General features: G+C 36.0%; 4 protein-coding genes and 1 non-coding gene across 6 annotated transcripts; 3 read left to right on the top strand and 2 right to left on the bottom strand.

Moving 5' to 3' along the window:
- Positions 1-91: 91 nt before the first annotated feature.
- On the bottom strand, positions 92-165 carry TRNAI-AAU (transfer RNA isoleucine (anticodon AAU)). The gene has a single exon. It is a non-coding gene; the product is annotated as a tRNA-Ile (tRNA).
- Positions 166-353: 188 nt separating this feature from the next.
- On the top strand, positions 354-1,499 carry LOC18602201 (myelin transcription factor). Its single transcript, XM_007033440.3, has 3 exons — positions 354-967; positions 1,081-1,158; positions 1,266-1,499. The coding sequence occupies exons 1-3, from the start codon at positions 491-493 to the stop codon at positions 1,371-1,373; spliced, it is 663 nt and encodes a 220-aa protein (XP_007033502.3). The 5' UTR covers positions 354-490; the 3' UTR covers positions 1,374-1,499.
- A 377-nt stretch (positions 1,500-1,876) lies between these two features.
- On the bottom strand, positions 1,877-4,880 carry TFIIS (transcript elongation factor IIS). Its single transcript, XM_018119930.2, has 2 exons — positions 4,547-4,880; positions 1,877-3,306 (listed from the first exon to the last, which is right to left on the bottom strand). Exons 1-2 carry the CDS (start codon positions 4,709-4,711, stop codon positions 2,368-2,370), a joined length of 1,104 nt encoding a protein of 367 aa, XP_017975419.2. The 5' UTR covers positions 4,712-4,880; the 3' UTR covers positions 1,877-2,367.
- Positions 4,881-7,479: 2,599 nt separating this feature from the next.
- Positions 7,480-17,137, top strand: LOC18602204 (phospholipid-transporting ATPase 1-like). 2 transcript variants are annotated; one of them, XM_018119765.2, is made up of 8 exons: positions 7,480-10,508; positions 11,193-11,529; positions 11,680-12,472; positions 12,649-12,772; positions 13,029-13,248; positions 14,877-15,335; positions 15,424-15,709; positions 16,684-17,137. In XM_018119765.2, the coding sequence occupies exons 1-7, from the start codon at positions 8,675-8,677 to the stop codon at positions 15,578-15,580; spliced, it is 3,924 nt and encodes a 1,307-aa protein (XP_017975254.1). In that variant the 5' UTR covers positions 7,480-8,674; the 3' UTR covers positions 15,581-15,709; positions 16,684-17,137. The 2 variants fall into 2 exon arrangements, with proteins under 2 accessions (XP_017975254.1, XP_007033510.1); XM_007033448.3 differs by having other exon boundaries at positions 15,424-15,699.
- A 5,498-nt stretch (positions 17,138-22,635) lies between these two features.
- On the top strand, positions 22,636-24,963 carry WRKY62 (WRKY DNA-binding protein 62). The gene is made up of 3 exons (XM_018120477.2): positions 22,636-23,032; positions 23,675-23,779; positions 24,272-24,963. The coding sequence occupies exons 1-3, from the start codon at positions 22,722-22,724 to the stop codon at positions 24,711-24,713; spliced, it is 858 nt and encodes a 285-aa protein (XP_017975966.1). The 5' UTR covers positions 22,636-22,721; the 3' UTR covers positions 24,714-24,963.
- The last annotated feature ends 486 nt before the right edge of the window (positions 24,964-25,449 follow it).

Below are 25,449 nucleotides of genomic sequence, written 5' to 3' on the forward strand. Positions count from 1 at the left end.
CATTGGTTAAGCAACCGGAACAACAATCATGGATTTGATTGAACCTGAAAAGTGTAACGGCAATGGAAATTTCAGCAAAAATAAAGACTAATGGTCCATGCAGGTCTCGAACCTGCGACCTTCGCGTGATTATCCCGACGCTCTAACCAACTGAGCTAACAGGCCTGTCAACTTATTTGTTAAAAGCCAAATTAAAGGTCTTTAATTCACTGCTCACTCCGTTTATTCTTCCTTTCATAGGACATGAAAAGGACAAAAAAGAAGTGACCGCGCCCCACCTAAGAAAGAAAAAGAAATGTCGTATTTGTATTTATAAAGTATTAGCCGTTAGCGCCTGCCCCTATTCAAATTCAAACACTCTTTATTTTATTTGTGTCTCTCTCCCTCACAAACACGAAACTCTCCGCCTTTCCTTTCTTATCTTCCCCGTTTGGCCCTTTTTTTTCCTATTCTGTTCTCACGTCAGTCATCAAGTTCCAAATCTCTAAGAATGGCGACGGCTCAGTTTCAAATCAGCGGACGCAAACCTCTCCAAGCAAAGAATTTTGCAGCCACCGGCAACAACAACATTGCGGTAGTGAGCAAGGAAGGCTCAAAGATTAAGAAGTCAAAGCCCAAACAAGGTCAAGAAAGGATGGGGGTGGAGATCTGGGTGGCGGACGAGTCCAACAAGGAGAACCTGAACCAGAACCATCCTCATATTCCCACGTACGCTAAGCCTACACCGGCGAAGAAGATTGAGGCGTTGGATTTGGATTCATCGTTGGCAGAGGAGCTCAGCGCCATCAGGAAGAAGCTGGAGCGGCTGAGGTTGGATAAGGAGAAGACGGAGAGGATGTTGAAAGAGAAGGATGCTGTGCTGCATTTCCAAACGAAGGAGCTGGAAGACAGAGGTCAGATTCAGAAACAGCTCGAAATAGAGGTTGATAGGTTGTTCAGATTAAAGGAGCTCAAATCTTATTGCATGGTAATTAAATTAAGCAACCTGGGTGGCTCTTAACAATAGAAATCTCTGATTTTGTATCTTGCAAATCAAACGAAATTGACTTCATTAATTTGTTGGCATTGGTTTTGAATCAGAGGATATCTCCAATAAAATCTCTGAGGGAGAGACAACAGGATGATAAGAAGATTAATGGAGGGCAATTGCATTCGCTGGTAAGTTATTTGACAACAAGTAACTTGTATTAAACAGAGTCAAACTGTACTGAAATCCACAATTTTGCATTTCTTTCTAATTTGTATCGTATTTCAATAATCTTCAGGAAATAAAAGCTGAAGATTCAGAGGAAGAATCCGTAGATGAAAACACATTGCAGAGTCCAACGCCATCAGATTCTTCTGAATTTCATATAGAGAATAATGATGATTAAAAATCATGTCCAAAGAGCTTTTTCATTTTGCTTTTGTGTTTCTTCTTTATTTGCTGGAGAGGAATGGTGGTTGGATCTCCTGTTTCGTTTTGAAAGAAAATGGAATATAATATCTCATTATGGTAACTCTTGTTGGGAATTCAAATTCTGAGGCGCTCCTCTTTGACTAAAATCTTTCAATCCTTTCTTCCTTAGGTATAGGGCCCCACAGCCTTAGAGGTATGGCTGGAGCTGCTAGCTTTATATACCGGGTAGAATCAATGCATAACGATGCAGCCATGGACAGAAGACTGTAATCGTCATGATCGTATCAACTCTTCATATTGCTTGGTGAAACCGCCTAGGAAAATTTGAACAGGCCAAACAAATTATCTGAAGCTCAAGCATGTTTTCTTCTTTCATCCAAAGCTTATGTTACGTAGCAGGGTGACCACAAGATTGTGACTTGTCACATGTAATCACTGTAAAAAAAATTCATGGAAATGATAGAAAAGTAACAGCCATTGGAAAACTCAAAGCATGCCTCTATATAGCACTGTTGTTGGTACGCTAAGAAATTAAGCAGGCCTAATTCTACAACTAGCATCCTCCCTACCCTTAGGAAAAGAATACATCTAAAGGGGTAATGATAAAAAAAACAAGCATGATGCACTTCACATGAGATGCCTTCTACAACCAGACGCTGACATTAACATATAGCCAACATGAGTTTCTAGTTGCATCCAAGCTCATCTTTGCGACAAGGCGGGCCTCTGTGTTCAGGAAGAGTGGAAGGTATGGAAGCACCTAAGATGTGAAACACCTGAGTTATGATTTTGCACAATCATCCCTCAAACACCTAGTTATCTCTAAATGAAAGTGCCTACAGCGGATAAATACGAATGAAAGTTTATTTCAAAGTCAATGACCACAAACTCAAGAAAAATGGAATAGAAGCATCCAAGATGATCAACCCTACATGTGCGCTGCCTGAATGACAGATCTCCTGATTCCACTAACAGAATTTCCAACGGTTGTTGCAGTTTACACACGTTACATAGGTTGTCATAGGTTCATCTGCACTCCTTGTCTGCATTTGATAGTAAGTGGTCTTGCGTTGACCGCAACGACCACACTTAAATTGATCCGTTGTCGCCTTTGGTGCTCCTCCACGTTCACAATCAAATAGAGCTTTTTCTTTAATTTCATTGTTTTCACGTTGCCTTTGCTCGCTGGCCATTTCCTCTGGGGTCATAGTAATAAGCCTTTCTGGCTTCACTTCTCCCAGAAGAACCTTCCTCCTTAAATCTGGGTTGTTTGGATCCTTCATGTTGAACATTATAGATCTGTACTTAAATTTCTGGGTGCCATTAGATCTACCCATCTTTTCAAACATCACAGATTCTACAGATACAGCAACCCGGATGGGATCACAAGCGTTCACTTGATCCAATATGTCCTCATCAGCCTCACTGGGAACTTTAGACAAGGCCTCTACAAGAATCTCCCGAAATTTGTCACGCAAAGGATCATTACATTTAACCATTGACGTCAATTTAGGGGGACCCGCAGGTGGCTGTGATGGTTTCTTTACATCCGATGCTTGTCTCTCATCCCTATAAGTCTTTTCAACCTTAACAGTCTCTCTCCGATCTGTTTTCTCAGACATTACAGTATCTCCATTTGCTTCGTTTTTCTCAACTTTGATGGGTTTTGTTGAATCACTTTTAGATACTTTCTCAATCTTTACCGTTTCTGTATTGGAGATCTTTTCGGCCGTCACAGCACTTGGCTTCTGAATTTTCTCAACCTTGACAGTACTAGTGGTGCCATTTTTCTTACTCTTGGTAGTCTCTTCAATAACAATTTTTTTCCACAACTCAAGCAAGTCAGAAGCCACAGTATGGATATTCTCCCTAGGATGCTTTGTGAGAGGCCGAAGCTTTTTTCCAACCTGTAATATGTATGGGAGTTAAGATTTTTTAAATTATACACATTCACCAACATACATGGAACCAGGTACATAACAACATGAAGAAGAAGCGGATGACGGTGACCATCATCAGATCAGACTACAACTATAACTACTTGCAATAATATCATCAGTCAGAAGCAACAATTATATCTTCAAAAAGATATAATTAAAATATAACTACTTGCAATGATAGTTCATAGTTGTAATAACTGGGATATTTTAAGGCTTTATCCTATACCAACATTGGCCTCTTTATTAGTATAAAAACGTACATGATACATTTTTTTCATGATAAATCAACACATGTGAAAAATAAACAAAAAGAAAAAACACACCTGTCGGTTTTCATTCACAACTATTTCAAAAATTATAAAACACAAAAGCTTTTAACATACGTGATGGGGGAGAAAATGTGATGCTACAAAAGGTGGATGGAAAATGAAGGAAAGAAACACTTTATTCCTTTACTTGGTAAGAAAGGAAAGTGAGGACAAACAAAAATGCGATGCACAGATATATTCCCTATAACCCAACAAACAAATTGAGGGTAGGGAAAATGAGGAAGACACAAGATTTATTCTAAGATTTTTTGTTATTTACTCCTAATTATATGAGAAACAAGAGGGAAACAGCACAATTTTGGAAAAAAAAATAAAGTTTTTTTATTCCCTGCGCTCTATTTTTATTCCTAACTTTATATTAATCTACTTCTCTATGATTCCTTCTAGTCACAATCATGCCATAAAGGGGAACTTTCCTTAGGAAATAATATAATAAATTTAAGTATCCCTATAATTTGTTCAGAAAGAAATGCAATTTAACTGTGCTAAGAATCTAAAAACCAGCATTGTGGACACCAAATTGTATATGTGTGAATGTGTGCAAAATCAAAAGATTCAAGCAGTTTCTAATTTACCTAATTATTTTATCTATACTTAAATTAACACATAACAATCAATTAAATCCTCCTCTGAAGTTTATAAACTGTACAGCTGGTATATAATCATTTAAAGGAAAAGAAAGGTTAATTTTTCAACCAACCAAAACACAAAAAAATTTCGAAAAGGGAATTAGTTGTGCTCCTAATCTGCAGTCACAAAACTAAAATAAAAATATAACTCAGAGACAAATTTAAATCTAGACATGCGATAATTGCTTCATCAGTATTAAAAGATAACAAAATATATATTAATTTGGGGGAGGAGGAAACTGAAGAAACCTGAGTAGAAACAAGAATATCGTAAGTGACAGGGAAAGCCTTGAGCTGCTTCAAGGCGTCGACGCATCTGGAAACCTCAGGGCCGTTGGAGGAAACGGCATCGGTGGAGGCCAAATCAGCCGCTTTCTTGGCTGCCTCGAACAAATCCACTAGCTCCCTCTCCATCGCCAAAGCGGAATAACCCTAGAGTGAACAAACAGAAGAGATCTGGAGGAAGTCCTTTACTTTTAAAGGGAGACAGTAACCAACTCCGAGAGGAAGACAGAGGCTTTGGTTTTGTGTAGAATTTGTGTTGTGAGTCTGTTTTCTGTTTTGTTTGGTGTTTCGGACCGGACTGGGTCAATATCAAGGCGGAGAACTAAGGCAAGGTATTTTGGGAGAACTCGGATCCAACGGTGAATGTTCTCAGGGGCTTCTCTTTATCATAAGGGAATCGACGGTCTCTGATGATGCTTGTTTCGTTTCCTTCATTTGGGCTTTCCTCCTACTCCCATAGTCCTGGACCTAGACTCATTTCGCTGCTGGGCTTTTATATCTCTTTTATGCTGTGTTTAGTATGACAAGAAGGGAAAAAACATAGAAAAAAGGAAAATTAAAAAGAAAACAAAATTCTCTTTTATTTTTGTGGATTGGGCATGTTCTTTCCATTTTTATGAAACGCAAGTGGTGGTAGAAAATCTTAATCAATCTTAAACCATATTAAAATTATTCAATTTAGTTGATTTTTCCCCTTTTGTAAAAATTTATTTGCACATTTTTTTCAATAAATTGAATGACGTAAACATTATTTTTTGTCTTTTTCTGAAAAATATGTGGTATTGAAATATGTTTTCATTCTTTATGCACTTAACATATTTTTATCAATTGCTTACTCGTTATTGATAGTGATACAATACTAAATAAGCTACTAAAATGGAAAACTCGTATTTTTTTATATATAAAATGAATCTTTATTTTATAATCTTTATTCAAATAAATATTTATATTAATAGCAAGATGTGATCATACATTTCATATTCATAGTCGTTAAGCTCACAATTAATTAATATTTTTCATATTTGTAACAAATGATATTGTTTTTTTAAATAATAAAATAAATTAATTGAGAAAATCTTTTTAATTTTTTTATTTGATCAATTTTGTCATATCAAACAACAAACTATTTCGATGTCCATGTAAATTGAACAATAATGAAAATCACATAGTATACATGACATTGATTAATCAACATGAGGACTTATTAAGGTATAAATTTTAAAATATGAATTTACTTAAATCAATAAAAGAATAAAAGAGTTTTATTTAAAAAAATAAAAAATTAAGGATTTATTTAGTAATTTAGTCATTTACCTTTTTCCGCTAGTTTTTTTTTAAATATAATTTGTCAATCTGATTTTTTTTTCTTTGGATTCTTTCTTTAAAATGCATGATCATTTTTTGTCTTTATAATATGGATCTTTTTTTTTTTTTGAAAACTAAAGGAAAAGCCATTTGAACTTAATCTAAATTAAGGGCTTGATTCTTAACTTATTTTGAGTTTCTATGTCTCGCGAGAAAAATAAAATAAAAGGCCCCTTAATAATAAAAGTTCTTGCAATTGCGCTTACAACCAATTTTAATTACAAGTAAATTTCTTAGGTGAATATTAAATTTACGAAGAGTATTTACAGCGCCGACTGAGATAACATTCACAGAAAAATTTTATAATTAATAAGGAGCAAAAAAAATTTTATAATTAATATGTATTAATTTTTTTTATACAGAAAAAGTTACTTTAGCGCCAAACGTCCTCTTGTGAGCCGTTGGATTGGCTTGGAGGTTAAACATTCTTTCTACCTAATAACATTACCCATATTTTGTTCATATAGAGAAAGGGATTTTGAATTTTTACATGGAGAATTCTGTTTTTCTAATTAAAAAAAATCGTTCACCAATAATTAATTGAATAGTATAAATACGTTACCGTTTGAAAAGTTGAAACACTTGATAAACTCCAAAAAGTAGAAAAGGATCACATTTATCTTCCATTGAGCGGAAATTCACTTTTTCTAGAAAATTACTACGGGGGTAAAGTGAAATTCGACTATCGATGAAATTTTTGGCAAGACAAAGATTTCCAGAGGCAGAAGTTGGAAGACAGTTGCACACGTTTCTGAGTTGCGAACATCTTTGTTGAGTGAGAAATCAGCAAAAGCCCAAAACTAGGAGAAGAAGAAGAAGAAGAAGATCGAGAAGCAGCAGTCCTGTCTCTGTCCTCCCTGCAAATCCCCATCTCAGCCACGCAATTTCTGGTCCCACCCCATGCCTCGATCAGACGGCAAAAATAGATAGGTTTCACAAGAAGCCAGAGCCGTAGGGGCATTTCCGGAAATTAAGGATCCACAGCGTGTAGGCGATAGGGACAATCCGAATCATTTCTTTTTAAAGTGAATACGGAGGAGAGCCAACCGAAAACGGCGTTGGAAAGTCGAAAGCTTGTGAAACTGAAAGCAGGCGCAGGTGGTAGACGTTTTCTGGTACGTTGGGGACAGTATTGGAAATTTAAATTATAAGGGAGACACGGACACGCAACCGTGAAAACGGCAACACCAAGTTTCATAGGAGCTTCGCTCGGTGCCTGCTTTCTTTTCTTTCTCAGGTGATAGATCCGTTTCCTTCTCAATTTACCATTTTTTACTTTTACTGATGGTACAAACATGAATTGAAAGACTAAACTAAACATAAGAAAAAAAAAAAAAAAAGTCTTACCCAATTTTGTTTAACAGTTGACGTAAGTTACTTTTGGTAATTCACTCTTTATCAGATGAATATTAAAATAGTTTTCCTTATATGGGCTACATTATGTAAGTAACTTTTACGTATGAATATGATGTATTAATTATTTAATTATTTTATTTAATGAGAATTTGATAAGTTATTTTTCTTACAAGGGTAAATCTGAGTATAGTAGTACTAAATAGTTTATGTAATTTGATAAATAAGTATATAGTATAGTTAAATTAAAGGCAAAAACAAAAAAAAAAGAGAAAGAGAAAGAAAAAAGAACAAAAAATGGGGATGTTATAATTATTATTGATATGAATGCCTTATGATGATGATGTTGGTATGGTAGTAGAAGTGAAGGAGGAAACAAGATCCATGATCTTGATCTGCCATTTGCATTTGCATTTGGGCAAAAATTAAATCCAAAAAAGAAAAGGAAAAAAAAATCAAAGTGGGGGAGGAACCAGGCCAGCCAACCCAATCCCATAAGGAAAAAAGAGTGCCAAAGCCAAGATTGGTGCTTTACCACCCGTCTCGCTTCCGATTTCCTCGCATTTCGTGCCCTTTCTAACAAAACTTAACTTTCCCATTTCTCTCAATCGATCCGATCTCTGCCTTCTCAGGTTTTTAGATCTCTTCCTTCTTCTCTTTTTTCTCTGCCTGCCATTTCACTATTATTTCGTTTTCAGTGCGTTGATTCGTGCTTTGCTCTTCTCCCGAGACGATAACCCTTCTCTTCAATTTCTATATTTTAATCTTAATTTTTCTTTAATTCGTGAATTAGGGTTTTCAGGGCTGTGTTAAAAATAAATGCTAGGACTATTGTCATAGCCATATCTATCATTTGGAGGTATTTTTTTGTCAGTGTGTGTTTCTAGCTTTGGCATTATATTGAAGAGAGGAGATCCGTGGAGGCCTGAGTTGAGTTGTTTCTATCTGGATCCCATCAGAGATCTGTCAACGTTCCAATTAATTTCTTCCACAGAGCTCTTCCTTTTCTTTCCATTGATTTTGTGACATTGTAGATTTTCTGTGGGGCCTGTACTGAATTTGCTGCTGCTGCTGCTATTGCTGTTGCCTCTGGTTCGACGATTGCATAGGGCTCTATGCCCTCTTTGTCTTCTCTGCATTTGTTATCTTGAGCTGCATTGTTCATTGTTTATGTCTTAAATGAAGAAATGAGATAGTTGGCAAAGTGGGCAAAATGGGGATTTGGGGATGTAATTTTGGTACAAATTCACCGGCTTGTTTAATTTTGCCGGGGACGGGAACATAGAAGAAGGGAGAGTTAGTTACCTAACAGGCTTATAGTAGTTCTAGCATATAATATAATACTTTATAGAATTCTCCAATGGGGACGGTTACATGGGAGAATTTGTATTACTTATGATTTCAGGGCACCCTTTACTGTCTTCATCCGAGTCTTCCTCTGTGGTGGTGCATCGCCGGGGTAATTCCTCTTGCAACTTGCCTTCCTTTCGCTGCCTCTGCCACAATGTGTCTTTTTCTTCTTCCACATTCGATGAGACTCAGAGCAGATTTTTAGAGTTAAAAGACCAACAAGAAGAGGACCAGGAACAGGAAGAAACTGCTGTCTTTGCTGGAGCTGCTCCCCGTTCTCATTTGAAACCTCTTACCTCTCTTGCACATTCTCTTTCTGTTGCTACCTCGAAACAGTTGTATTCTGCTGACTCTGGTTTCTTTCAGCACTTCTCATTGGAATGCCCCACGAAGGATCGGGGAAGCCAGGTATCGTGGGGTTCCATGGAGCTGCACAACAACAATAATACTTGTACCACCTTTGATATTTCCAGGGGTTCATCTCTGGTGCAAGATAAGTTAAGTAAGTCCAGGAGGGTTCGCAACAAAAGCGTGGATTTTGATGATAATCTGTTATATTCGGGAAATCCCAGGTTGATCTACATTAATGATCCGAGGAGAACAAATGACAAGTATGAGTTCACTGGGAATGAGATTCGGACAAGCAAATATACGCTCATCACTTTCTTGCCCAAGAACCTTTTCATTCAGTTTCATCGGGTTGCCTATTTGTATTTCCTGGCTATCGCTGCTCTCAATCAACTTCCACCTCTAGCAGTCTTTGGGAGAACCGTGTCTCTTTTCCCACTCTTGTTTGTGCTTTGTGTCACGGCAATTAAAGATGGTTATGAGGATTGGAGAAGACACAGGTCGGACCGTAATGAGAACAACAGAGAGGCCCTGGTTCTTCAGTTGGGGGGATTCCGATTGAAGAAATGGAAAAAGATAAGAGCTGGGGAGGTTGTCAAGATCCATGCTCATGAGACAATTCCATGTGACATGGTTTTGTTAGGGACAAGTGACCCTAGTGGACTTGCCTACATCCAGACCATGAATTTGGATGGTGAATCAAACCTGAAGACGAGATATGCGAGGCAGGAAACAGCTTCTTCAGTATTTGAAGGTTGTAATGTAACGGGGCTGATCAGATGTGAGCAGCCTAATAGGAATATCTACGAGTTCACAGCCAATATGGAGTTCAATGAACAAAAGTTCCCCCTCAGCCAATCAAACATTGTTTTGCGTGGTTGTCAGCTGAAGAACACTGATTGGATAATTGGCGTGGTGGTTTATGCCGGGCAGGAAACAAAAGCAATGTTAAACAGTGCAGTATCCCCTGCAAAGCGAAGCAAATTGGAAAGCTACATGAACAGGGAAACCTTATGGTTGTCAATTTTCCTTCTTGTCATGTGTTCTGTTGTTGCTGTTGGGATGGGCCTTTGGCTTCATCGTCACAAGGACAAGCTTGATACCTTACCTTATTACAGAAAAAGATACCTAACAAATGGAAAGGATAAAGGGAAAACATACAGATATTATGGGATCCCTATGGAAACTTTTTTCTCCTTATTAAGTTCTATTATTGTCTTTCAGATAATGATACCAATCTCTCTTTATATTACAATGGAGTTAGTTCGCTTGGGACAGTCTTATTTCATGATTGAAGATAAGCATATGTATGACAGCAACTCTGGTTCAAGGTTTCAGTGTAGATCATTGAACATAAATGAGGACTTGGGTCAAGTACGATATGTCTTTTCAGACAAAACAGGCACCCTTACTGAAAATAAAATGGAATTCCGAAATGCAAGTGTCCATGGGAAAAATTATGGAAGCTCCAATCTCACAGATGACTTATCGGAGGAACATAACATCAGAGGTATAACATATTAAGCCCTTTGCCATCTGATAATGTTCTTTACTATATACTATAATCTTGTAATTTAGGGTGTTGGTACTTGTTTGCTTTCACTTATGTTGTCCTTTTCTTTGTTCTTTCTATAATTATTGCAAATTTCAGCTTCTTTGTTATCCATGGATGTGCAGGATTGAATCTGCTCTTTTTTCGATAAATTTAAAATTCTTTTTAGGCATTCCTGCTTGCTTTGATTATTGACTTGACAACTTAAGTGGACTTATCAACAAAATTTTTCTCACAACTTTCTGTTGAACTCTTGATGAGACAGTCTACTTAAATTTCTTTTCAGTTGTTTTTCTTATATTTAATTTTCTGTGCATTCTTCAGGCAGCAAGACAATTCTTAAATTGTATGAATGATTGGTTAGGTTGTTAATAAGGTATGACTTTGTCTTTGATTGGGTTGCCTGGGTAGTCTATGCTGTTGCACCAGTCTCTTATTCGTGATAATAAGTTAAGTATCAACGAAAAATTCTTCTTTTTTTTTTATGCATTATCCTGTAATGCTGTATCTTACACTGCTAGGAAGTTAGTTGATCATGTGTATAATGTTGATGATCTTGTAATTAGAGTAAATTGATCAGAACTGATTTCTGTGATGAGCATGTGGTAATTCCTCCTTTTTATATGATCTTTGCAACTGCAGCTGTTCTTAGAAGCAGATGGAAGCTTAAGTCTGAAATTTCTATTGATTCTGAACTTCTGGACATGTTGCATAAAGATTTGCCTGGAGATGAAAGAATTGCTGCACATGAGTTTTTCCTCACCCTGGCTGCATGTAATACTGTGATCCCAATTGTTTCCCAGGATACTTCTTCTGGTCATGGACGAAGTGAATCATGGGAAGATGTGGAAGCTATTGATTATCAGGGTGAATCTCCTGATGAGCAAGCACTAGTTTCTGCAGCCTCTGCTTATGGGTACACTCTCTTTGAGCGAACATCAGGGCATATTGTGGTCGATATCAATGGAAATAAACTCAGGTATGTACTTCTTGTAGTTAGTTCTTATTTCTGTCTCCATGCAGCCAATGAGATCATTATCTATTGATCCTGCTCTATTTACTTTTCCAAGAATGAGTGTCGAGCGCTAAAGATTTGTTGTGTTGCTCAAATGGAACTTTCATGTTGCAGGTTGGATGTTTTGGGGTTGCATGAGTTTGACAGTGTGCGCAAGAGAATGTCAGTTGTTATAAGATTTCCCAACAACACTGTCAAAGTGTTAGTGAAAGGTGCTGATACCTCAATGTTCAGCATTTTAGCAAAGGACACTGAGAGAGATGATCAGATTAGACAAGCAACTCAGAGTCATTTGACTGAATACTCGTCGGTAGGTCTCCGCACTCTTGTAGTTGCTGCAAAGGATCTTACAGATGCAGAACTTGAGCTGTGGCAATGCAGATATGAAGATGCTAGCACTTCTTTGGTTGACAGAGCTGCAAAATTACGTCAAACAGCAGCTCTAGTAGAATGCAACTTAAATTTACTTGGTGCGACTGCAATTGAGGATAAGCTACAAGATGGTGTACCGGAAGCCATTGAGGCTCTTCGGCAGGCAGGAATTAAAGTCTGGGTTCTGACTGGAGATAAACAGGAAACAGCAATTTCTATTGGTCTGTCTTGTAAACTTCTGACTGCAGATATGCAGCAAATAATCATAAATGGCAATTCAGAGGAGGAATGTAGAAATCTTTTGGCTGATGCAAAGACTAGACATGGTGTGCAATCATCAAACAGAAAAAAGCAAAACTTGAAAAGGAAAAAGAACTCAGAAAATGGATATCTTGATATACTTGATGATACAAAATCTTCCAATGTGCTGCAGCGGCTTGCTGGAAGGGAAGAACTAGCTGTACGTGCACCCCTGGCACTCATAATTGACGGGAACAGTTTAGTCTATATATTGGAGAAGGATTTAGAATCAGAGGTAAGACTAATTTTGATTCTTAAGTAAGATTAATTGCTCATGGTATGGATAATGTATTGTTTGGAAATGGTTCAATCTTTGAATTTTATTTTTTGACTGGCTTTCATATATGAATTTACTCTCATTGTTTCTTAATTCCTAAATATTTCTATTTCCTTTTTTACACCTTTCGACAGCTTTTCAGCATTGCAACTTCCTGTAGGGTAGTGCTATGTTGTCGTGTCGCGCCATTGCAGAAAGCTGGAATTGTTGATCTTATCAAGAGCCGCACTGATGACATGACACTGGCTATTGGTGATGGTGAGTTTTCTTTTTGATGATTTCCTTTGCAGCTGCAAGCGAGGGCTCTGTTTAGACTGCATTTCCTTTGGTCTGGAGGTTCATTAGTTTCTGTACTTCACATGTTATAAGCTAATACTGATTTTTGAACACTGATTTCACTGGCTCTTTGTGGAATTGCATTTGAATTCGTCTACAAAACTCCTCTTGCTTAGTGAACCACTTTTTGTTTTTCTCTGTGCTCTTTCTTTTCTCTGATAATATGACATTTTGACAGGGGCTAATGACGTTTCAATGATCCAAATGGCGGATGTTGGTGTTGGAATATGTGGTCAGGAAGGACGGCAGGCGGTGATGGCATCAGATTTTGCTATGGGCCAGTTTCGGTTTCTAAAAAGATTACTTTTGGTGCATGGTCATTGGAATTATCAGCGTGTTGGTTACCTAGTTCTTTACAACTTCTACCGCAATGCTGTCTTTGTGTTGATGCTATTCTGGTATGTACCATTTTCTTAATTGTGAATTTGAGCTTTCTAAAATTTGCTAGGTTCATGCTCAAAAAAAAAAAAATCCTAGGAAATTTCCCCTCAGGTCACTGAATTTATATTAAATTCTCACTTTAGGTTTGCAAACTTCAATTTGTACCTATCAGGTTAACAAACTAAAAATTGTATCAAATTTGGTCATTTTGTCAATGACCATTAAAATCAAGTGAATACTGATTTTGCAACTACATCAGCATCATCACTGGACCAACTTTTTTACTTTTCTTTTCTTTTTCCAGAGTTCTTTCACTCTTTCTACCCTCTGCCACCTTTTCTTCTTAACACACCTATTGATGGTGCCAGGAATACTCTGCCACCTAGCTATGAGTTTTCCTCTAATTTGTTGTTGTTTCTTTATCTTTTTCCTTTTCCAGGATCATTAGTCAGTCTCTCTCCCTCTCTCAGATATTCTTTGTAGCCTCTCTCTAGACTTGCTACTTCTTTCCCTTTGTTCTCCTCTAAGTGCAGGGTGGCCAGTTGTTAGCACTGCTTCAGCCTGCCACTCCCCTTCATCATGTTTTCAACTCTCTTTTTCACTCTTTCTTCCTGTTGTTCGTTCTCATTTGTCTGCTATGACTTTCATTTTCTTGCTCCTCTCAATAATACAATCAAGATTCAAGAGAAAAAAAAAAAGAGAAGGCTACAACCACTTTTATTTTTCTATAGTCATCACCTCCAACAGCCATTGAACCTGAAACCTGCAAATGAAGCCAAAATCAAGAAAGAAAGGTGAATTGGTAGTTAGCAACTGGCAATGGATGTGTGGATAAAGAAGGCAGAAAGAGGTCAGAGAGAAAGCATGTGAAGGGACGAAAAAAATAAAGAATAAGAAGCAAAAGGAAAAAGAAAAAAAGTGGGTTTAGAGTACCCACTATAAGCAGACATGGATGCCGATGTGGCTCCACATCAGCATTTTTTTCATCACAAAAATTTTAATGGTAATTGATGGATTGACAAATTTGAGACAATTTTGTAGTTTGCTGATTTGATTGGCACAAATTGAAGTTCAGTGACCTAAGTGGCAAGTTGGTATAAGATTAGTGACCTCTGGTGCAGTTTATGCGATTATTTTTTTCTACAATTGAAGCGCTTCTGCCATTCTTTGGTGGAGAAGCATTTGATACCTTGTAATTCTTCATGTTCGTCATCCTTGAGTATCAAGGTTTGATATGCGACACATTTTTTTGGTTGCAATTTCTCATCGTAATCAGTTATGAACTGTTGGTCTGCTCCTACACATTTATAACTGTTGTTGGATGTTTAAGGAAATTTTAACTAGATTGTTTCTGTTTTATCCAAAATGACTTTTGATGTAATATAAGATAGGCTTCCTAATGACTAACACTGTTTCTTTAGTACCACAAAATCTGAACTTAGTGCCTCTTTTTAAGTATTGGGAAGATTCTTTTTTAGATCTTCAGTGATGGGCAATTTTATGCTGTAGAGTCTTTATGTGGGCCAAACATGTAGCAATTCAGTGTTTTCAGTATCAAGAAATATCAAGTTCTGCTCTCGTTCTTCTGTAACTTGTGTAGTTAATGGATGTGGGTTTAACATTTCATGCTTTTTCTATGTTGTAGGTACATATTATGCACAGCCTTTTCAACAACTTCTGCATTAACAGATTGGAGTAGTGTATTTTATTCTGTTATATACACATCTGTCCCTACTATTGTTGTTGGCATTCTGGACAAGGACTTAAGTCATAGGACACTTCTACAGTATCCAAAACTTTATGGTGCAGGGCATAGACATGAGGCCTATAATCTGCAACTCTTCTGGATAACAATGATTGACACACTATGGCAGAGCCTTGTTCTGTTCTATATACCTCTCTTTATGTATAAGGAGAGCTCGATTGATATATGGAGCATGGGCAGTTTGTGGACTATTGCTGTTGTTGTTCTTGTTAATATTCACTTGGCAATGGACATTCGGCGTTGGGTATTCATTACACATGTTGCAGTGTGGGGATCAATAATGATTACATATGCCTGTATGGTGGTATTGGATTCTATACCTATCTTCCCAAATTACTGGTTAGTTTCGCCTCAGAGAATATGATTTCTTGGTTTATGATTCTAAAGTTTTATTGGAGTGAGTTCATATTATTCTTACATTTGGCAGGACAATCTACCATCTGGCAACGTCACCCACCTATTGGCTCACCATTTTGCTCATAATAATTGTTGCTTTACTTCCTCGCTTTCTTGTCAAAGTTGTACATCAGATTTTTTGGCCTTCAGATATTCAAATAGCCAGAGAAGCAGAGATACTAAGATAATTGCCTCCTAATTTGAGGTCAAAACCAGATGAAGCGTCCAGTTAACATGTACATTACACCCTCTATTGAGATGGTTTTCTGACTCTGTCCATCATATGGCTGTCCTGTGGCATGCAATTGTAAGTTACGGTACGCACATGTTCCTATCTTTTCATGTTACTCAAGATGCATACACCTGTTACTAATGAAATTAGTCAACATTTATAACAGAAGCATCTATGTGAACTGTTTTCCCACAATTAGTAAATTTTTTATATTGAAATGGACAAAATGTGGTGATCACCTTTGCTAAAATTGAGAAGAATCTTTCTTGGTTGTGATTCACATGATCTTAAGATCTTTAAGAATTTTACTTAAAATAGATTTGAGGGAATTTTTTTTTGCTAGTTTAGATGTCACTAAATAGCCTTCATATGTGTTTTTATTGGTATGTTTGGAAGCTTAAATTTGTAGGTACCTGCATGTAAATACTGTTCCATGCAAAATTTGAGGCGAGTGATTATCTTGTATATTATCTAGAAGCTGGAAATTTTATATGCAGCCCATTCAAATATTTTACCTACTGGGCTTTCCTTGCCATTTTGGGACTTTGTTTTGCATTAAGTGTAACTTGCATGCTGTAGTCAGTGTGGTACTAAAATTTTTTGAGCAAATGCACTTATTGCTTGGTAGAGTAACCTTAGTAGTGAAGGGTCTAAATCTTGGACAGGGTAGGCTACCATTTGCCAAGCCTGGAATGGAGTTCTTTCTAATATTGTAACATAATGCTTCAGAGTAATTTTGAAATTGATAGCAGCTGTTCCTTCCACCCCCACCCTGCTTTCATGCTGCGAATTTTGGGAGAAACACAGAATAAGTCATCCAGCTACTTATTTAGTCTTAATTTCTTTGAGCTTTGAATCCAGAATTTCATGATAAAAGATAGTTTGGAACCATTATTTCTGATAAAATGCATTAATACAGTTTTAGCTATTTTCTCGCCGTGCGGGGGCGGTCATCTAACACATCCTTGTATCATGTATGCGGCCTGGAAGTTTAGTATATTTAGTGTTATCAGTTTTTGTGGTGGACCTTGTTGACGTTGTGTGATTCTGATTCCTCAGATGAGTTGCAAAAGCTGATTTTGCGCAAGCATGTGAAACAAATGATTGACATTTGACAGCGCAGCAGGATAATCAATGTTTTTATGGGGAGGGAAAGAGAGGAAGGTGATAGCAAAGGAGAGTGGCCTGGATGATGTATACTATACAGCAATGTCATTTGGATGATTCAGCTCTGGTCAGGAAATGGGTGGAAAGAGGAATCTCCTAAATCTGGTTGATATTTATTTGAATTTAATGAACAGTTGGTGAGTCAAAACTCCATCAGAGTATTAGGGCAACGGAGAGGATGAGTCATTTAAAGGAAAAATGATAGAAAAAATAGTGGAAAACTGTATAGTAACATTATATAAGAACTGTATAAAAATCAGGTAACTTTTTTTTTTTTCCAAATAGAATGAGGTGTTGAGAGCAATACATGATATAAATAAGTAATTCTTATGAATCTGTTTGCCGATATGATATTGTAAACTCCCTTTTAAGCCTCAAGGGCTTCAACCTGAGGCTTGCCTCAGCAGAATTTCTTGCATTCGTATTTGATTTGTAAATAGTTTCCCCAAAAGAGAAATAACGAGTCTTAATCACATAGGACAAGAAGTTGTTGGGTATTGGGTTTGTCTTTAAATATTAATGTCGAGTTGAGATTTGAGAAGGTGAGTTATGATCCGTACTTGGTGGCCTACATAAATCTCAAGTGAGAGACCAAAGCAGGACAAAACTTGTTTATGTCTGGGGGTCCCACAGAGTCCACTCCCATGTTCATTTATCCATCCCTGTGTTGGAGATAGTTAAATGTGAAGCTACAGTCAATAGTATTTACTGATCAACGCCCCCTGCCTCCTTGATATGTTCAACCGAACCAATCATCCTTCCTCCTGCCTTTCATTTCTAGACCTTGCAGCCATTCAGTCGGAAATGTTTTGTATGACCATCTATTTTGCTTTTGTGTTTCTACATGTGTGGTCAAGTACTGTAAAAGGGAAACCCAACTGCATCATTCCGGTTTTTGAAGCCATGTTTGGCTTAATACATGTACTAAAATTTAAGAAGAAAGATTTTAATGCATCCATTTCCTTCTTCACTTCTCTCAATACCCATTAATCCTCTAATTCTCATGGTTGCTTTCAAAAAAAAAAAAAAAAAAAAAAAGCACACTTAGTTCTCCAATGTCTATCATCTGTTGGAGAAGCACGAAAGTTAACGTAGAGCATACATGTATTTCAAAATTCAATATTAGATAAGTGGGGGAGAGATTTTGAGATGATTTCTCGAGAAAATTGTGTCAAAGTCAATCTAAATTAGATTTTGATGTCACATCAAATCAAAATAAACAAAATGATTTTAAAAAATGTTACAAGTAAAAAACATACATGAAATTTCACACCAAATAAATAAAAGAGATATTTTATATTTATTAACGTACTCATTAAGTTAGTTTTTAAGAAAGAGAATAATAACTCTTTGACATATGCATGATACATCATCTAATTATACACAAATATCTTCAGCCTTATGTTGTTTCATATATATAAATATGGTTATTGGACATGTAACTAAAAACATTTGTAGGCATTGACTACTTGACTTTCATTAAGAAATATTATAATGATGAAGTGAGTTTTAATCAGACTCGGATGGTATAAACATGAATGTTAACTTACAGATTTAAGGATGTCCATTCCTCCGAAGGAAACTACTCTTATAGTTACAGGGAGAGATTCAACACTTTTAAGTAAACTATTCATTTAGTTACCATGTTTTTTTTTTTTTTGGACATTTTTGTATACTTTTGAAAGTTAAATTTTGACCACTACTATTACATGTTGCCTTTGCTGATCAGCTACTGTTAGACACCGATAGAACGCTTTGTTAGCCTTTCATGTCACCATTTTTGGACTACAAGCTTGACGCGGAATGCTAGCGAAAGGTCTCGTTAGTGTCTAAAATATGCGACTTAATAGAAATATTTAATGACCAAACTGTGACCTTTCAATGGTAGTTGAACAAAAAATGACCAATTACTAGTTTACTCAAATCTCTTTCATGATATCAAAATGCAAAAACTAAAAACAAAAATAATGTTTGAAAAGTTAATTAATTTGTAATAAAAGTTATAGGAATATTAAGAACTCGAAAATAAGAAGAGGATGTGCATAGGACCAAAAAGAGTTAGACGGAGTAGTTAATTTTCAACTTTAATCAAATTTTTATATTTTTATCCTGGATCAATAAGATTTTGTAATTAATGGTAAATTAATTATTATTAATCAAAATATCACTTATTATTTTATATCTCTACGTGTTGATGTAGTAAACTAAAATGTTATAGTAAATGATTACAAAATATGTTTATGTGGCATAATGATATGATCGCATAACATTTTTAGCTTCTAAATCAACATTATGTGAACATAAATAAGCAAACAACGATGACAATTAGTCAAACGATACTTATAAATGTCTATTTGATTCAAAATAAAAATATATAAATTTGATTGAATATAAAAAAAATACATACTTACTTAATTTTAAAAAAATTTCAAAATATTTTAAAAACATTATACAAAGAAAATATGACTATAATTAAACATTATTTTTTTTAGTTGTCCCAGTAGATTTATAAGAATAAATTTTTTAAGTTAAATCAAAGTGGGATGTCCCAATAGGAAGTCTGGGGTACAAATGACAACATTTTCTCCAATGTATGACAAGAAAGAAATAAAAAACATTATCTTCTTATTGGAGCTAGCTGTCATGACAATTAATTCCTAAAACAAACTACCTAGTATCTGCTATTCCTCTTGCACCTAAGCAAAGTTTTTAGGTTAGAAAGAATTAAACAAACATTGATGGTTGTTGCAGTGTCTCCTCGTGGAAATTACATCACCGAATGTGAAGTCAAATTCTTTGTTCAGATCAACTTCAAGCTCTAAATTAATATTTAATTAAACCAATTAAACTTGGCGAATCCAACCACCAGCTTTCTTTCTTCCTTACTCCTGTGTGTTCCCATGTTATCTAACATTTTTAATACAGTATTATAATCAGCACTGATGACCAAATCTACCAAACAGAACATCAAAACACAAAACTCAACGTAAATAATTGTTAAAAACCATTTTATATTATTATTTTTATCTATACTCTAAATATGATCGCTAATATATAAGTTAAATAATTTAATTTTGAAAAATGAAATAAAAAGGATTTACTTTTTGGTAGGAAAACCAAAGGGTTTCTAATGTGGTTAGAAAACTGAAAAATCATTTTCAATAATTTTCCAATTCTATAAAAAAAATTGAAAAGATGGGTTGCTAAATTTATTTATCATTGATCATGCATGTATAATGTGGAAATAGGGATGAAAAAAAAAAAAAAACTTTCTACACCTGAAGGGGCATGCACTTTAGCTATCTAGCCAGTTACATGTTATATACAACTCAACAAAAACTTTATCGTACAACTATAAAAATTATGCACATGTAAACTCTTTAAAAATATTGAGGGCACAAGTATGAGAAGGTCTATCTCCTCCTATCTTGTACCCTAAATCACTGTGTCTCTACAGGGAGTGCTGGGAGTCCATCATTTTCCAGTGTATGCACCAAGGAAGCTTGTACGTCTTTCACCAGTGGCATTAATTTCCATTTTAGATAGGTCTTTCTTGGTCTCAAACACCTCCCCAACTAGTTTAATCCCTTCTCGAAAGCAGAGTTTGCATTTACAACCTTCCAATCAACTACTACAATTATACTAATTACAGCTTTTGGTTATATATGTATTATTAAAAGCACCATTAGGATTTACCTTTACCCACCCCTCACCCGGTCTTTCCAATTTCTCCTTTTTTTTTTTAATCTATATCCTGCTTTACATTATACTTTAATTTTTCTTTTTTTGGTTGCATGATGCCCCAAAATTCTACCATATATAGCCCTTTGTGTTTAATTCTTTGTGATGTCAGCAAGGCATTTGGATTTTGACCTGTAAAACAAGCCTCACATCTGCCCTTCTAGATGTTCTAACAAATGAAAGCTACATTATCAACATTTTTTCACTGTATATCCAAATTGTCCATCTGAAGAACCTTCTTTATCCATTTTATCCAGTGTTGTTACTGCCCTCTGGTATATTTTTGCACCCCACCCTTGTACCAAACCAAACCCCTTAATTTAACCCATTCACACTGCAACAAGACATGTTCAATGTAGTTTTCCTCTTTATTTTTAGCATAAGGGACAAATTGGATCATTCCTAGATCCTTCCTTCACTAAAAATTCCTAAAAGTAGCCATAACATTAGAACGTGCATGTGCTCCCCATAGGGAATCTCTAATCTCCATAGCCACAACAAAGTATACGCTAAATCAATAAAGATAAAATATGACTCTAACACCATTTCATCTAACTATGTCATGTGTAAGAAAAATCTTATAATTTAATTAGTTGAATTGCTTAGTGTAAAAACATATAAATTACTAATACATGTCTTCCTAATGAATACAAACCGAATTCAATGCAACGAATGGATTTTACTCGATGAGGTCGCACCAAATAGTATCACATCTGATTCTTGCAGTCGAGTGATTTCGACTACTAACCCTACACATATCGGTGTTTAAATATCCTGGATTTTCTTCTAAATCCTTAAAATATATTGTTTAAACTAGAAACAGAAAGATGGGAGACACCATGTACTTCGGCTTTGGCATCTGGTCTGTTACACATAAAAGGTTCTCAATCTCTAATAACATAGGGAAATGCTAACTGTTGAACACTCCGACTACTTGTAACTAGTATTAAAATAGTAAATTACAACAAATTAAATTCAGAAATAGATATACTTTTATAAATAGTCGAGCATTTTAACATGTTCAAATATGTTTCTTTATTAGGTTACGCGAATAAGAATTAGGGTTTACAAAACTCTAACAAATGTTTTTCTACTTTTTTGCTTTTTTTGCGGTAAATTAGACGGTGGGGTAAACCCTTGATGAGTAGAATCAACTCTGTATGAGTGTTTGGGTCGTTAATTGATTAGTGTTTGTCAAGATGACCCCTGGCCCTAACGAAAGGTTTAAGAGCTGAAAATATTAACTCTATCCAACCAAGAAAAAGGCTCGAAATCTTGACCACCTGATTCATCTTACCTGCGTAGGAATAGGATGGTAGCCGTCGGATAAGAGAGATATGGTACATTATGCAAATTAAAAACATGTCCTATGATTGAGGCCTTTTGATGCTGGGATCACAATAGCGTATTCTCGGCAAGGACGATGATGATTGTTCACCGCACAGTACCACTCCCTACTGCATCTGCATGTCTATCCACACCGAGGCTGAGCTTAGTTCATTACTTCAATTAACAATCATTTTTTTTGGTCATTTAATTATTTAAACAACCCAACTCTTGTCGTCTTTTATGCACCCAAATGGCCCCCAATTCTCCCTATAATTTACCCCCTCCTACCACAAAAGTCCATCTCGAAGACTGCTCTCAAGGGCTACTATTGTCTTTTCAATATGTCAGATAAAAATTAACATAGTAAACAACAAATAATATAATAATTCAGCTTGTATATTTTTTTATGATGGCACGTCAGATGGCTCGGGTGCTGACGATGAAAGGATGACATATATTTTATGACATCACTAGACAATCGCGAGAGGCTACGACGTCCTGCCACGCGCTGCAGTTAAATCCGCTAACAACCTCCTTCGCATAAATGAATATACAAGCTAACGGCCGTCACATTGCCTTTATAATCCGTTTTTAAAACGTCCTTAACGTGAGACGAGTTACCGTTCATGGTTAGGCGTCTGCATCAACCGCGCGTGGCATTGATAGCAATCATAAGTCCTCAATACGTGGAATTTTCCTCGTTTGCTTCCTTTTCTCTTCCTGGCATTTGCAATGTAGCTGTGCTTTAACTTTTACCTTGGATATAAAGGCTTCTGTCTCCTTATCGCTTAGGTTAGTGTTTTCTAAACTTAATCACGCGCAAAAAAAAGAAAAAATTGCGGTAGGCTTGGTCGGAGAACATGTCTTCGGGTCGAAGGAAAGCAATTGAAGAACTTGCTCGAGGCAGGGACTTGACAAATCAGTTGCGAGATCTCCTTACTAAATCTTTCGGAGATGATGGTTTGTTGGGAAGTGAAGATCTAGTAACGAAAATCTTGAACTCGTTTGCGAACACGCTTTCGATATTAAGAAGCAGTAGTGGTGACTATGACGAGGTTTCCCAGAATCCCAGGAACAGCAACATGAGTTGGGATGGTCGGAAATCCGAGGAATCGGGAGAGAGCATTAAGAGTTCAACACAAAAGGACCGAAGAGGATGTTACAAAAGAAGGTAATAATTATAATCTCTTCATCATTTCTACTATTTTCTTTTCCCATAAAAAACCAGAAATTGTTATATCCGTCTAGGTTTCTCAGCTAGGGTATTTTTTTTTTTGTTTTTTTTTAATTTGTTTGATGAAGACAAGTACGGACACCCTCATTGCCTTGTCTTAGATGTTAAGTTGACAAAGAAATAGTAGCATTGCCAAAGGCAATTGCATTTTGCAACGGATGTTGAATTTGAATCCAGCTTTCCCTTGCTCGGAGGGTTTGATTCGAATCTTTTGTGTAAAATATGAGCGAGTATATTTTGTGTTTATATTTTTAACTTTGTTTTAGAAATAAAAGAAGATATATATGTGCTTTTCAGCAACAATAATTAGTAGATCTCTTATGGTTTTACTGCATCTGGATTTAGACAATTTGATTTATCATTGTCAATTCAATGGATTGAGTTTCATGCTTTTCCTTGATACTATTTATCTTTTCACCTTTTTATTATTTTATTAATTTTTTACATTTTCTTTTCTATTATTCTTTGGGAAAAAAATTAAAATTCTTTTTTATCACTTTAGCGTACGAATTTACTTTAGAGTTCCTTAATGCAATCTTTGGAGGTGGCTAACAGTTAACTGGAATTTATTTATGGTAGGAAGAGTGAACACTCATGGACAAGAGACAGTCCTACTCTGATTGATGATGGCCATGCATGGAGAAAATACGGACAGAAAGTAATCCTCAACGCCAAACACCCAAGGTAATTTTTCGCCGCTCATTTTCACCAGATTAAATCATCATCAAGGTTGTTCATGATCAAGAAAGATACTGGAAATTAGCTTAAGAAATACGAAGTCTTTCCTAATTTTTCATCTAGTAGACAGGGTGGATTTTTCCTCTTATGAGTAGGATTTTCTCCATTTTTCTTTTCTAATGTTGGTTTAGACAAAAGTTGCTTTTAAGCATGTCTTGTGCCATATAGATATTCTTATGAGTAAAAACATAAGGAAATAGAGAGCTACCTCGTGTCACTTCAGAAAATGATTAAATTAATATATAGTTCCTTTGCTAAATATTAGGTCAAGCTATACATCAAATGAAACTGGTTGTGATCACACGGTCATACTTATGCTATTTTCTTTAAAACCCTATTTAATTATATTTTGATAGCTTTTGCTTTCTAGCTTTGATTCATTATGAAGTTGCCTTGTGAGAGGAAAATTAATTCTAGGAGGGACATATTTCTGTGCAGAAACTACTACAGATGCACCCATAAGCATGATCAGGGCTGCCAAGCAACCAAGCAAGTCCAGCAGATTGAAGACGACCCGCCAAAGTACGGAACAACATATTACGGCCATCACACTTGCAAAAATCTGCTCAAGGCTTCTCAACTCATCCTGGATTCCACTTCCAAGGACTCGTCCATACTCCTCAGCTTTGCAAACACCAACAAGCAAGACAACTCCATGTTCTCAGCTTTCCCACCAGTGAAGCAGGAAAGCAAAGAAGATATGCCAAGTGACATCACCTATAACCTATCCACATCATCACCCGATTATCTCCTGTCACCTGACCACTTAACGACGTTCGAGTCATCAGCTCAAATGACAGTGTTGTCAGCTGCTGATCATGCGGATGTCATCTCTGGAGTGGTGGATTCTGTTGATTTAGATGACTTGCTTGAGTTTTGATGGGGGGTTAGCTAGCTTGTCACCTGGATGAACTGATTATAGATAGAGTAGTTTCTTTTGTAATCTGAAGTGTAGAAATTAATATTGTGTTTTTCCCTTCTGAAAAAGAGCTGCGAAGTGCAAACAGCTCCTTGGATGGCAAGATGTAAAACTTCTCCCTTTCTATAAGCGCGTGCGTCCCCATGTCAACAATTAAGTAGATGTGATCGGTAATTAACGTTGGAATAGTGCAAATGAAATTAGTGATGGAGTACTGGGAGTCTTAATTCTTCAAATATGACTGTTCCAAATTAAAACATCTCTCTTAAAATAAGAGAAAGTATTTTTAATAAATAAAATTATTGAAATACATTGATTAATTGTTTAGTGTTTTCAATAGGTACATCTGTTGAAGTATAATAGGTACAATTTTTAGTGTGTATAAAACAAAACACTTTCAAAACAGACTTTAACTTTCAAAAACCATTTTGTAATAAACTTGTTGTATTTTGGAGAGTCATTGTAAACAACTCTTTACAGATAGTGTGTTACAGCAGGCCTCAAGCCTTCTTACTCTTTCTCGTTTATTATTTTTCTAATAATTTTAAAGAATTGTTGCCTATTATGACGATTTATTAGATAGTTTTGTAATACTGAAAGTCTTATTTAAATGTGATGATTCAAGATTAAAACATAACAAAGTGTTTAAAACACAACAGATACATCAATTGAAACATATCAGACACAATTTTTCAGT

This window comes from Theobroma cacao, chromosome 4, assembly GCF_053813885.1.
Source record: "Theobroma cacao isolate CCN51 chromosome 4, ASM5381388v1, whole genome shotgun sequence".
NCBI lineage: Eukaryota > Viridiplantae > Streptophyta > Magnoliopsida > Malvales > Malvaceae > Theobroma > Theobroma cacao.

Excerpts from the sequence above, each read along its gene's own strand:
- LOC18602201 (XM_007033440.3), top strand. The coding sequence starts at position 491 with ATGGCGACGGCTCAGTTTCAAATCAGCGGACGCAAACCTCTCCAAGCA. Across the intron at positions 968-1,080 it reads AGCTCAAATCTTATTGCATG|AGGATATCTCCAATAAAATC; the intron begins GTAATTAAATTA and ends GTTTTGAATCAG. Across the intron at positions 1,159-1,265 it reads GAGGGCAATTGCATTCGCTG|GAAATAAAAGCTGAAGATTC; the intron begins GTAAGTTATTTG and ends AATAATCTTCAG.
- TFIIS (XM_018119930.2), bottom strand. The coding sequence starts at position 4,711 with ATGGAGAGGGAGCTAGTGGATTTGTTCGAGGCAGCCAAGAAAGCGGCT. Across the intron at positions 3,307-4,546 it reads ATATTCTTGTTTCTACTCAG|GTTGGAAAAAAGCTTCGGCC; the intron begins GTTTCTTCAGTT and ends TACATATTACAG.
- LOC18602204 (XM_018119765.2), top strand. The coding sequence starts at position 8,675 with ATGGGAGAATTTGTATTACTTATGATTTCAGGGCACCCTTTACTGTCT. Across the intron at positions 12,773-13,028 it reads GACACTGGCTATTGGTGATG|GGGCTAATGACGTTTCAATG; the intron begins GTGAGTTTTCTT and ends ACATTTTGACAG. Across the intron at positions 13,249-14,876 it reads TTTGTGTTGATGCTATTCTG|GTACATATTATGCACAGCCT; the intron begins GTATGTACCATT and ends TCTATGTTGTAG.
- WRKY62 (XM_018120477.2), top strand. The coding sequence starts at position 22,722 with ATGTCTTCGGGTCGAAGGAAAGCAATTGAAGAACTTGCTCGAGGCAGG. Across the intron at positions 23,033-23,674 it reads AGAGGATGTTACAAAAGAAG|GAAGAGTGAACACTCATGGA; the intron begins GTAATAATTATA and ends TATTTATGGTAG. Across the intron at positions 23,780-24,271 it reads CTCAACGCCAAACACCCAAG|AAACTACTACAGATGCACCC; the intron begins GTAATTTTTCGC and ends ATTTCTGTGCAG.